The sequence below is a fragment of the Aptenodytes forsteri genome, unplaced genomic scaffold, assembly GCF_000699145.1.
Source record: "Aptenodytes forsteri isolate BGI_AS27 unplaced genomic scaffold, ASM69914v1 Scaffold53, whole genome shotgun sequence".
Classification (NCBI taxonomy): Eukaryota; Metazoa; Chordata; class Aves; order Sphenisciformes; family Spheniscidae; genus Aptenodytes; species Aptenodytes forsteri.
Genome location: NW_008795909.1, coordinates 8,783,969 through 8,795,408, shown reverse-complemented (window position 1 = coordinate 8,795,408; position 11,440 = coordinate 8,783,969). Strand labels below are relative to the sequence as shown.

At 58.9% G+C, this 11,440-nt stretch overlaps 1 protein-coding gene across 1 annotated transcript in view; it reads right to left on the bottom strand.

The window, feature by feature from the left end:
- Positions 1-1,008, bottom strand: part of LHFPL4 (lipoma HMGIC fusion partner-like 4) — a 2,209-nt gene extending 1,201 nt beyond the window's left edge. Inside the window, exons 1-3 of the mRNA XM_009284543.1 lie at positions 996-1,008; positions 498-734; positions 259-275 (exon numbers count right to left, since the gene is read on the bottom strand). Of these exons, the coding sequence (XP_009282818.1) occupies positions 259-275; positions 498-734; positions 996-1,008 (267 nt within the window). The remainder of the gene's footprint in view (positions 1-258; positions 276-497; positions 735-995) is intronic.
- Between the last annotated feature and the right edge of the window lie 10,432 nt (positions 1,009-11,440).

Genomic DNA, 11,440 nt, shown 5'->3' with positions numbered 1-11,440 from the left:
GCCGGGGCCGGCATAGGGCAGGCCCGGCTGCACCATTGTGCCACCAGCATGTGCCACACGCATGCCTGTCCCCCCCCCGCTGACCCCTGTTCCTGCTGCCTCCCTTCCCCATTGCTCCCTTGTCCCCACTGCCCCCAGCCCCACTGCCCTGCACAGCCGGGGGCCCCCTCGTCCCACACGGGACTGCCCAGCACGGTCACACCCAGACACACCGCACGGTCAGGGCTAGGGGACGGGACAGTGACACTCAGGACTTACCGCAGTGCCGACAAAATCTGTGGAAACAGAAGAGAGGGTATCAGAGGCAGGGCGGGGGCTCAGCAGCCCGCCCCCACCCTGCCCGGCCTGCCTCGCTTTGCAGGTGGCAGTTAAGCCTGCGGGACCCTCGCCCGGCTGCAGGCTGCCGGAGGGGCCGAGTCCCCCGGGCTATTCCCACCCGGGATCCCTCCCAGGGCCGTGGTGCAGGGCCCTGGGACCCCTGGCAGCACGGCGCTCACCTTTGCTCTCTGTCTTGAGCTCCTCGTGCAGCAGGTCGTTCTGCCGGTTGCCGAGGACAAAGGCCAGGAAGGAAAGGATGAGGGCGTTGAGGATGCCGATGATGGCCAGGATGTAAGCCCAGCGCACGGAGCAGTCGCCCAGGGAGTACTTCCCCGTCTTCTCCCCACACATGTCCCGTATGGTCTCTGCATCCCAGCCGTCGGGAAAGATCATGCAGCCCAGCACCAGGCAGAGCGCTGCAGGGAGGGGGAGAGGAGGGGGGAGCGTCAGAGGGGACACGGGGGTGGCAGTGCCGGGTGCTGAGCCCCCCGGTTGGTGCAAGAGTGCAGCCTGTGCCTGCCTTGGCTCCGCGACAGCCGGGCAGCATGGCAGGTGACAGCCACCACTGCCCCGGCAGCCCCAGGGGACTGCGTTTGCACGTGCCGGCCCCAGCACAAACGGGGACATCAGGGTTTTGGCTTCTTCCAGCATCAGCCACAGGATCAGTGGTTCCCCACCGGCTTTCCTCATCGCCGCAGGCTCCCTCTGTGTGTGGGCAGGAGCTACGGGCGCGCTGCAGGCAGGGATGCTGCCCGCCAAGAGTGTCATCGTCCCCAGGAGCACCCACATCCAGCCACCTTGCACCCCTGCAAGCATGGCTCCCAGTGGGCTTGCTCGCTCAGCGCACCTCCGTCCCCCCGCACGCTCCGTGCCGAGCAGGGAGACGTCAGGGAGCACCAGGATGAACAGGAAGGGAAATGTCGAGACAAAGCCCGCGACTGTCAAGGTAAGGAGGCAACAGGTTTTCGAAGTACAGCCAGTACAAAAGCTCCTCACCCCGTGTCAGCTGGGAAGACTAAAAATATTAGTGGTGTTGGAGAGTGGCTGGGGTGCGCTGTGCTGTGAGTATTTTTGTCCTGGGCTAGGAAAGAACTGAGAGGCTTGTGCCCTCACGAGTGACAAGGTACCTCCCCGTCCCTTATCGCTGGAGGGACAGCAAACACCCTGCCAGGCCCGAGTGCTACCGCCGCGGCAGCCCCGGAGGACGGGCAGCTGGCGGTCTGGCTGGCGAGCTCTCAGCGTGCTGATGTGTGCTTTTAACTGCTCTCGGTAGGGAAGAGAAATCCCAGGAAAGGGGGGGAAAGCGAGCGCAGGGCTGGCGCAGGGCATCGCACCAGGACTCGGCACGGCCCTTTCATCCCAATTAGCTACACCGACCGCTCTCCCCGGGAAAGGGCAGGGACGCCGAGGCGAGTCACCCTCAGCAGCCCATGCACCAGCACATAATACCAGCTGCTGCCTGGTCTCTGCCTCCTCTGTCCACGTTACAAACCTGCTTGGTAAAAGACTCTTTGCAGGCAGAGGCAAGCCCTGCAAGCTGATTTACATTTACCACCGCACACAGCCCTGGTGCTACCCCAGCACCGTGTGCCTGCACAGCGTGGTGCGCGCGTGAGGAGCCGGCAAGCTGGTGTCTCCAGCACGCCATCGCCAGGGACTCCCAGCCAAGCACGGCTGAGTCTGGGGGAACTCCTTGTCCACTGGGACCAGACCATCCCAAAACCATCCCCTCTGGAAGGAAACATATAATCGGCGCTGACACTGTGTGCTGCACAGTAAATGATGAGCAGCAAGCTGGCCTGCCTGCTAACCTGGGCACCTTTGAGCCAGATGCCATTTAATTCAGCTGAGTGCCTGAATTAAAGGCAAGGGGGAGCGGCAGACCTGTGCCAGGGACTCTCCTCGAGAAAGCAGAGATGCCGAGAGGATTTTAGGACCCCGCTGAGTTCCCCGTGCAGTGCAGCTGCGAAAAATACGAAGGTGCTCTGTGGCCATCCCTGGTGAGGGGGTGGTTTTGCCCCCGCAGCGCTGGTCAGGCTGACATGACCCAGCCTGGAAACGGGCACGGCTGTAACAGCTCTGCCAAAACTGGTGAGGAGGAGAAAAGAGCGTGGTGAGGACAGAGGAAAGCACAGCAAGGGGTGAGGCAGGCGCTCCAGCTGCCGGGGTGGGCAGCAAGCCCTCAGTGACAGCCCCTCAGCCCAGAAGAGAACAGGGCTGTAGGAGAAGGCAAATTTAAGTAAAAAAAGAAAAACAAAAATCGGATGCCAATTTTACCCGCACCAGCAGGGGCTCGGGTGGGCTCCCGGCTTTTGTGCATGGCCCTCGGTCAGCCCTTTGCAGGAGCGGAACAGCAGCCCCTGGGTCTTTCCCTGCAAGCATCAGTATTTCCTCTGCATTTCTGGGCATTCATTTGGGCTCCGGGTGGATCCGGCTGCCCGGGTAAAGCAGGAGCTCGCCGAGAGTTCGCCGCTCTGCAAACACCACAGCTGCACGGGTGAGGGTCCTCCAGGACATCTGCAGGTCCCAAACACGGCAGGACGGGGCAGTGACGCAGGAGGCAGTGGATTAACGTGCTGGAGGGCTACGGCACTCATGGAGGACACGAGAGACAGGGTTTAAGGTGAAAGCAGGGAGGGGCTCAAAAAGGTACGGGAAAAACACACAGCACGTGAGCCACTGGTGCAGCGGGTTGTCACAACACAGCCATGGGGGACAGGCAGCGATGGCCACTGCCAGGACCACCGGTGCTGGCTCTAGCCTGCACCTGCCTGCCCTCGTCCTCCTCTCCCCACGTGCCCGCTCTGCACTGGCACCGGGGCAAGGGGAGCCTGTGCCCTGGCCTGCGGAGCAGCTCCAGGAGCTCTGCCTGAGATCTCACAGCCCCTATTTGCCAGAGAGAATTAAGCTACAAATTTACTACCAGGGCAAAGGAGCGCTCCTGAGCCACCGTGTGTACCCAAACGCCTCTGCCCGAGGGCGACCGGCCTCTTCCCATGAGCCCCTCGCTGCTGTGCAGCTCCCCGGGAAGTGGCCGTGGCGGGGCCCTGCCACCGAAGGCAGGTCCTCTCCTCAGCGAAGAGCAGCGCAGCGCTCTCCTCTTCCCGTCTGTCCTACGTGTTCCCGTAAGCAAGCCGAGTCCTCTGCTCTGTCACAAGCAATTCCCTTTCCTGCGTGTCCCCAGGCCGCCTGACGTCCTGGAAACACCTTCCTGTGCCTGCAGCAAGGAGCAACATGGAAGTGCAGAGCGAGAACAAGGAGGGGATCCCCACACGGTCAACGGGCCTCGGCCCTGCCCTTTTCAACAAGCCCCTCGCAGCAGGTCTGAGGGGTACGAGGACGGGGCTCTGCCTGCCCGTCCCTCTGCCCGCAGCACTGTTCTGCCAGCACCTGCCTCCAAACGCCCCGAGGTCCCTCGCAGACCTGCAGAAAAAGGTTGGGTTTTGTTTAAAACAGCCTATTTCTACACCTTGCAACCGCATGAAAAACACCAAGTGATGACTCCTACAAGAGCCGCTATTAAAAAGGAAAAAAATAACCCAACTCCCATCCACTTTGGTTTTAATTCCCGTTCTTCTGAGGGTGTGGTGTCAGTCCCCACTGCCGGTGGCACCGAGGACAGCTGGTCGCTTCATCACACCCCACAGCTGCCATCCCTCCCCCAGGCCCTGGACTCCAACTCCCTCTTCCAGAGTTTTCCCAGTTGGACAGACGGATTTGAGACAGGCATTTCGGTGATCACCAGGGCAGGGTGTACGTGGAAGGAAGATGAACCAGCTGCAGTTTGCAGGACTGCCCACGGGATCCTGCTGGGGCTGGGGCTCTGGCCCCGGGGAAAACCAGCGTTTCTCGGCTTGGTTTTGCAGCCGGTTCATGGCTTCCCACTCCTCGGCGCTCCCTTGTCACGGTCCCCTAGAAATGAAATGGGCATCTCAAGGGCTTTTGATATCCTCGCAAAAGAAATTAATTGAAGGGACTTCAATGTTACGACTCAGGCTGCAACACCAGAGCGAGATTTTAGCAGAGGGAGATGAGGAGGCTCCCCCCGGCAGGATAACATCCCCCGGTAGAAAGTGCATTTAGCTAATTTGGACCGTCTGAGTAACCCGTGTGTTTGTCAAGTACCAGGGTTATCCCAGTGCCGCCCCAGTCCCGTGCAGTCGTGCCTGCAGGATTCAAATCTGATTTTTTTTAATCACTTTTGCTGTCTAGTTTAGTCTGCAGGTTTGGGTGAAGACTGGCTTTTACTGCTCTCACCTGCTGCAGGTGGAAGGGGTTAAGGCCATGCCCTGCAGCTGAGAGACGTGGCCTCCCCCTGAGCACGGCCAGGCAGAGCATCGCACTGCCACAGGACACAGGAAGGACTGAAAACTGGAAAATGTGGAGGTAACGGGGGGGAAAACCAGCAACTGCTGGGTCCCAAAGGGGCTTGTTAAACCCGGCTTGGGGATAGCGAGGCGTTTGGCCCTGTGGGCAGCGGCTCGCCCTCCCTCGGGTTCAGCGAGCTGGCTGTCCCCTGCTCTCATGCACATCACTCCCACCTTCATCGCAGACGTGCCTCTCTGCCAGGAGTACTTCAATGACCCCCCTGGCCCCTGCTATCTACCTTGTGCTGAAGGGGAGGAAGCTCTAGTATCCTCTGCTGTGCCCACGGCCACTCGCCGTGACGCTGATGGCACATCAGGGTCCCCACCGGCAATTTGGAGTGTTGATCTGCTCGAGGGTAGGAAGGCTCTGCAGAGGGACCTGGACAGGCTGGATCGATGGGCCCAGACCAATTGTATGAGGTTCAACAAGGCCAAGTGCCGGGTCCTGCACTTCGGCCACAACAACCCCATGCAGTGCTACAGGCTTGGGGAAGAGTGGCTGGAAAGCTGCCCGGCAGAGAAGGACCTGGGGGTGCTGGTCGACAGCCGGCTGAACATGAGCCGGCAGTGTGCCCAGGTGGCCAAGAAGGCCAATGGCATCCTGGCCTGTATCAGAACTAGTGTGGCCAGTAGGAGTAGGGAAGTGATCGTGCCCCTGTACTCGGCCCTGGTGAGGCTGCACCTCGAATACTGTGTTCAGTTTTGGGCCCCTCACTACAAGAAGGACGTTGAGGTGCTGGAGCGTGTCCAGAGAAGGGCAACGAGGCTGGTGAGGGGTCTGGAGAACAAGTCTTATGAGGAGCGGCTGAGGGAACTGGGGTTGTTTAGCCTGGAGAAAAGGAGGCTGAGGGGAGACCTCATCGCTCTCTACAACTACCTGAAAGGAGGTTGTAGCGAGGTGGGTGTCGGTCTCTTCTCCCAAGTAACAAGCGATAGGACGAGAGGAAATGGCCTCAAGTTGCGCCAGGGGAGGTTTAGATTGGATGTGAGGAAAAATTTCTTTACTGAAAGAGTGGTGAAACATTGGAACAGGCTGCCCAGGGAAGTGGTTGAGTCCCCATCCCTGGAGGTATTTAAAAGACGAGTAGATGAGGCACTTAGGGACATGGTTTAGTGGACATGGTGGTGTTGGGTTGATGGTTGGACTCGATGATCTTAGAGGTCTTTTCCAACCTCAATGATTCTATGATTCTATGATTCTATGATCCCCAACATGGTCCCCCCGGGCACTGCACACCAGCCCCGAACCCCCAGGGGAACAGGGGCTGTGAGATGCCTTTGGGGTCTGCAGTGGCTGCTTCTTATTAGGAAACCTCCTGAGAGCTGAGCACCGAAAGGAAAGGGAACAAACACAGCCCCCCTCTCCTAAAAATAGAAATCCCTCAAAAATAAATGAAAATTAAAGGCAGCATGCTCGGGACAGCAAGCACCAGCCATTTACACAGACAGGAGCTCCCTTATGGCATTTTGCTCCACAGGCTCTTTCTGAGCCAGAAAATCAGCGGGATTCAGAATAGAGTTACGAGTTTGTATGAATCAGAACTGACAGTTGCTTTATCTGGAACAACACTTAAGGGATGTAAGCTCCAGGACACAAGCGGCTCCGAAACGCCTGGCTCAGCCCCTCCCTGCGGGTCCACAGGCCCATTAACAGCTACTACGGGAGGGTTACGCTGCCTTCCAAAGCCCGGGGCTGGCTGCTGCCGAGCACAAGGCGCTGGATGGATGCAAGGTCTGCGCTGCGTCGCTGCTCCTGTCCCTGCTGCACGGCAGGAGTGGCAGGGGGAAGAGAGGGGAAATCTTCAGGAAAGTTTTTTTGGGGGGGCGGGCAGAAGCTGGTAATTCAGCAAATGCAAAGTTTTTTTTGCAGTGATGTCTTCTTTTTGCTGCTAGGTCGGCAGGTGGAAGCAGTTCACCTGGAAGATCGTATATTGGCAATATTTCTCCCCTGGGCAGAGAAAGGGCTCGAGGCTACTTCATCCTCATTCCCAGCAGCTATCCCAGTTACGCTCCTAGCTGCTTTGGAGCAGTGGTATCTGTCTCTCATTTTTTCATTAAGAATTTCAACAAATTACTTTTGTATCCACCAAAACAATTTTTTTGAAACCTCAAACCCTCTCCGAGAGGAGCTGGCTCTCCAGCAAGTCCCAGTCAGGAAGACGAGCCCATCCTGGCATGGCTCAGCAGAGCCACCGCATCGCCGCCAGCACCAGGGAGCGTTTCGGGACTGCGGCGTTCGCTCGGGCCAGATCCTGCTCTCCCTTAAGGCTGCAGCCACACCACCACGCCACGCAGCTCAGCCGTGGCAGTTGGCAACGGGCTTCCTAACCACCCCTCTCCACGGACGCGCCAAAACGACGCCGTGCAGCTGCGCCGTGTGAGGGGTCCCAACTCAGACGGTGGCAAACGCAGCTCAGGTGCAGAAGATGAAGCCGCTGGTCAAGGCTCTGCCTCTGGTCCCGGTTCACGCGCTGGTGGGTGGGAAGGGCCCATCTGAGAGGTGAGTGTAGCTCCGAAGAGGGTCTCTCAAAGGAGAAAAGGGCTGAGATGGATATGTATTATCACATGCTCCATCGGGCAAGGTGCCCGGACATGGCATAATTAACTCCAAAGTGCCACTGATAAAGACAAACCCCAGCCCCATGGCCAACGACACGGCCCCGGGTAGAAAGGCACCCCATGTGTTGTGCTTGTGCCTGGCCTAAGGGAGCTGGAAGGTCTCACCACACTGACTGCCGGACTTGAAGCACGGGGAAACGCCTTCAAACGTGGCCAGTCACCTCCTCCGCGCAAGAGGGGCTGTGTGCTCAGCTTGGCTGCCTCTTTTGACCCTCAGTAGACTGTAAGTACAAAACCAAAGCTCCCCTGAAAACAGAGCCCCGGACCCGCTCAGAGTGATCGTCCTCATGGGAGGCGTGTGGGTGTGGTGCCACGCAGAGGTGGCTGGGGTCTCTTGCTCCGGCATTAGTGCCGGACACCAGGACAACTTTGTTCAAAGCTCAGAGTCAACTCACAGGGTGACCGCGTCTTACGTTACAGCAGAGAATCAGGGCATCGGAGGAAATGCTCAGGCTCCTGGGCAGCCTCCTCAGTGCGTGGTAGTGGTGGTGTATTCCTGTGCTCTGGTCTCCGGCAGATGACTGCTGTGTGGTCGCTGGAACTGAGGCATCCACAAAATCAGCCCAGCTGCCTTCATCTCGCTCCTGTACCTCCCCTCCATGGAGGGTGGACGAGAGGGCTCACCCACGCAGCCCATTTCTCTTCAAGTAGGCATCATCCCATGGGACTTTCTGAAGGAGCTCCTCTGCTAGTTTTGAGGACTGGGGTGGCATCAGGGTGCTGTCAGTCATCCAGTTGTTGACGTGCGCATGTTAAAGGCCCATTTCTGGTTTTATAACAGAAGGATTTAGCAAAATCTCCAGTTTTGCATTACTGGGATTTCGAACAGGGCAGATGGCTACATTTCTATTTGCGATAAAGCAGAGTCTTTCCTCTTAATTAGATCCAGTTTCCTCCTAGGGGGGCAGTGGCTTTTGAGCTGGAGCTTTCTGTGAAGCTCTAATTAAACCCTTCCTTGATTGTCATCCACTAATTAGACATTGACGATTTAAACTTTTTTTTTTCTGAAAGAGATACCGAATTCCTGATCCTCCTCCTCCTCTCCTCCTTCCCCACCTTCCTGCTCTTGATTTTTCTCCTCTGAAGAGCCCATTCATGCCCTCGTTCAGCAGCCCTGTATTCTGCACCAGCCATCCCGTAGGGACGGGGTGGACCCACCTCTGCCCCATCTCTCTGCCTCTCACCTTGTTTACCTGGTTTTCACCAGTGAGGCCATGAAACTTTGGGCCTCGCTGTTGCTTCTGCCGTAGTGGTGCAAGTCTTCCTTCAGCTAAAACCTCACTGAGGCAGGAGGAATGCCTTTCCCTTCTCTGCCCCTCCAAGCCCTCTGCTCTGGCACGACCCTCCGACCTCCCAGGCAGGTGAATCTCCAAAGCTTGCCGTCATGCTGTGCTGGAACCTGCATCAGGCCACATCCCTGCCCTACCCATGAGATTTGGCCCACGGTGTCCTCTCCATGGGTCAGAGCAGCTTCTTCTCCATGCACAAGGTAACACAGCCACCTGCGGCTGCCTCTGACATGCCCAGCAAAGTTCAGCCCTGCCTGGCCCCCCCAGAGGAGGCTCCCTCTTGCCAGGACGCACCACCCCACTGCCTCTGCGTCCTGGCCCTCCCTGATGGTGACACTAGCCTCTCCTGCAGGACAGAAGCTCTCTTGTGCTGCCCCGTCTCAGGGCAGGGTGGATGGCCAGTTTCTGTTAATGCCGCCTTGGACTTTCCCTGACACAGAAAGGCCGTGTAGCCATGCTGCTCTGGGAGAGCTCCGAGCCGAGCCTGGGCCAGCTGGGGCCGGGAGAGCTGGCCCATGGCCCCAGCAAGCCGCACACTCAGGGTTTTCACAAGCGCAGTTGTGAGCAACACAAGCGTAGCCTCGAGGTGCAAAGTGTGAGCAGGGACAAGCCCTAGGGCAGGGTGAGGGGCACCTAGAGGTGACAGCTGCAGGGTGCTGCCGTGGCCACCCAAGCCTGAGACAGGGCAGGACAGGCGGCACCGGGGAGGAAGCCTGGGGCTGCCTTCGGTGCAGCGCCCTCCACCACACGGCTCCCTGTGCAGCAGCAGCACTGGCCAGGCGCTCCAAGCCACTTGATTAAGCTGCTGACAATTGGTAGGATTTGGGCTCTGAGCTTGCCTTAAACCGGTAAATCTTCAGGACAGGGAAAATTAAAGATGAAGGAATTTCCCGATAAGCCAAGGCAGCTCCAGGTCTGGCTGCGGTCCTGAGCTGGGTGAAGAGACGTCAGGCTTTCCAGCGCAAGCCAGCTGCAAGGGAGAGAGCCAGGCTAGCTGTGAGCCCCTAGCATGGGGGGGCTGTATCCTCCCACATCAACAACTCGGACCCTTCTCCCAGGGAGGGTGGACAGGAGTCCTTTCATTAGGAATATGGGGGGCTCTGGGTCCTTCTGGTAGAAGCTCTGGGTCTATTCACACTTTGTACGCAGTGGGGAGTAACACAATGTCTTTCCACACGTGGTAAAACTGGAGAGAGAAGGAAGTGAAGGGTCCCACTACCGGGAGAAGCTCAGCACCTCTTCTCAAGGTCTTTCTCCCAAAAGGACAGACCCTGTGTGAGGACAGCTTGGAGGTCTGCGCACAAGGGGATACTTGGGATCCTTATCAATAGATGCATCAGGTCCCCTTCTGGGGAAAAGTTTGGGTTATTGTATGGTGTCCCTTTGAGCAGTGAGTCTATGTGGGTGTTGGGGTACATCTATGGCAGGGTTTCTTTTGTGGAGGGAGCTAAGGAGGATCTATAGACAGGGCCACTTTTGGGGGGAATGTCTGGGCTTGAGCCTGTGGTCACTTCTGAGGAGACATCAAGGTAAGTGTACGGTGTCCCTCTGTGGGAAGCACTGTACTCAGGGTCTCTTTATGCAGAGAGCTGGGGAAGGTCTGTCCTCACAGCCCTTTCATGATGCTGGAGGGAGGGAGGAGTCCTGGGCACAACATCTCTTTAAGGGGGAGCTGGAGGGTCTGTCTGTGCGCAGGTGCTTTTACAGGGCTGGGGGGGGTCCATGCATGGGCTCCTGCCAGTGATGGGGTCCCTTCAGGGGCTGGGGGTTCCCCTAAAGTGGGTATCCCCTGGGGGCAGGCTTGCTCAGGAATGCCCTTGGGGATGGGTAGACAGGGAGACTAGTCCCTGATGTGGGGTGCCCCGGTGGGTCTGGGTCCCCAGGGGGCTGTTCCCAGGTCCAGGTGTCCTAGGGCATCCTTGGGGCTGGTCCTTGGCTCTGTGGGACAGTCCTTGTTGTAGGGTGTCCCAAAGCTGGTCCCTGACTGGGTTGTACTGGGGTGCCCCGAGGCTGGTCCCTGCCCCAGGGTGTCCTGGGGTGCTCCAAGGCCAGCGCCCGGCCTGGCTGTCCTGGGGTGCTCCAGGCTGTCCAGGTGCCCCAGGGCTGGTGCCTGTTCTGGGATCCCCTGAGGTGGGTCCCTGATCCCGCTTTCACACTGTGCCCCAGGGATCCCTGTGGTTCCCTGGGGTCAGATCTTGCCTGGGGAGCCCCCAGTGCCAGTGCCCAGAACAGGTGCCCATTCCTGGTACTCTGTCAGCGCTAGTGCCTGGCCTTGGGTGTCCCAGGAAGCCCTGGAGTGCCCTGGGGACGGTTCTTGGCTGGGATGCCCCATGGCCCTGCAGTGCTTGTACCCTGCCCAGCTTCCTTGAGCAACCCTGGTGTTCCCTGTGGCCAACCTCTGCCCGCGGAGCCTCGGGTGCCGGTGCCTAGAGCCGGCACCTGTTCCTTGTGCTCTGTCAGTGCTAGTGCCTGGCCTGGGTGTCCCAGGAAGCCCTGGGGTGTCCTGGGGCCGGTTCCCGGCTGGGACGTCCTATGGATCCACAGTACTTGTACCCAGCCCAGCTTTTTCGGGCAACCCTGGTGTTCCTTGTGGCCAGGGGCCCCGATACCAGTGCCTGGGGTTAGCCCTGGGTGCCAGTGCCCCGAGCTGGTGCCCATTCCTGATGCTCCGTCAGCGCTAGCGCCTGGCCTGGGCGCCCCAGGAAGCCCTGGGGCTGGTTCCTGGAACCACGGCCCCGCAGCGCTTGGACCCAGCCCAGCTTCCTTGGGCAACCTCGGTGTTCCCTGTGGCCGGGGGCCCTGCTACCGGTGCCTGGGTCTCCCCGGGCGCCAGCGCCCGCTGCCCCC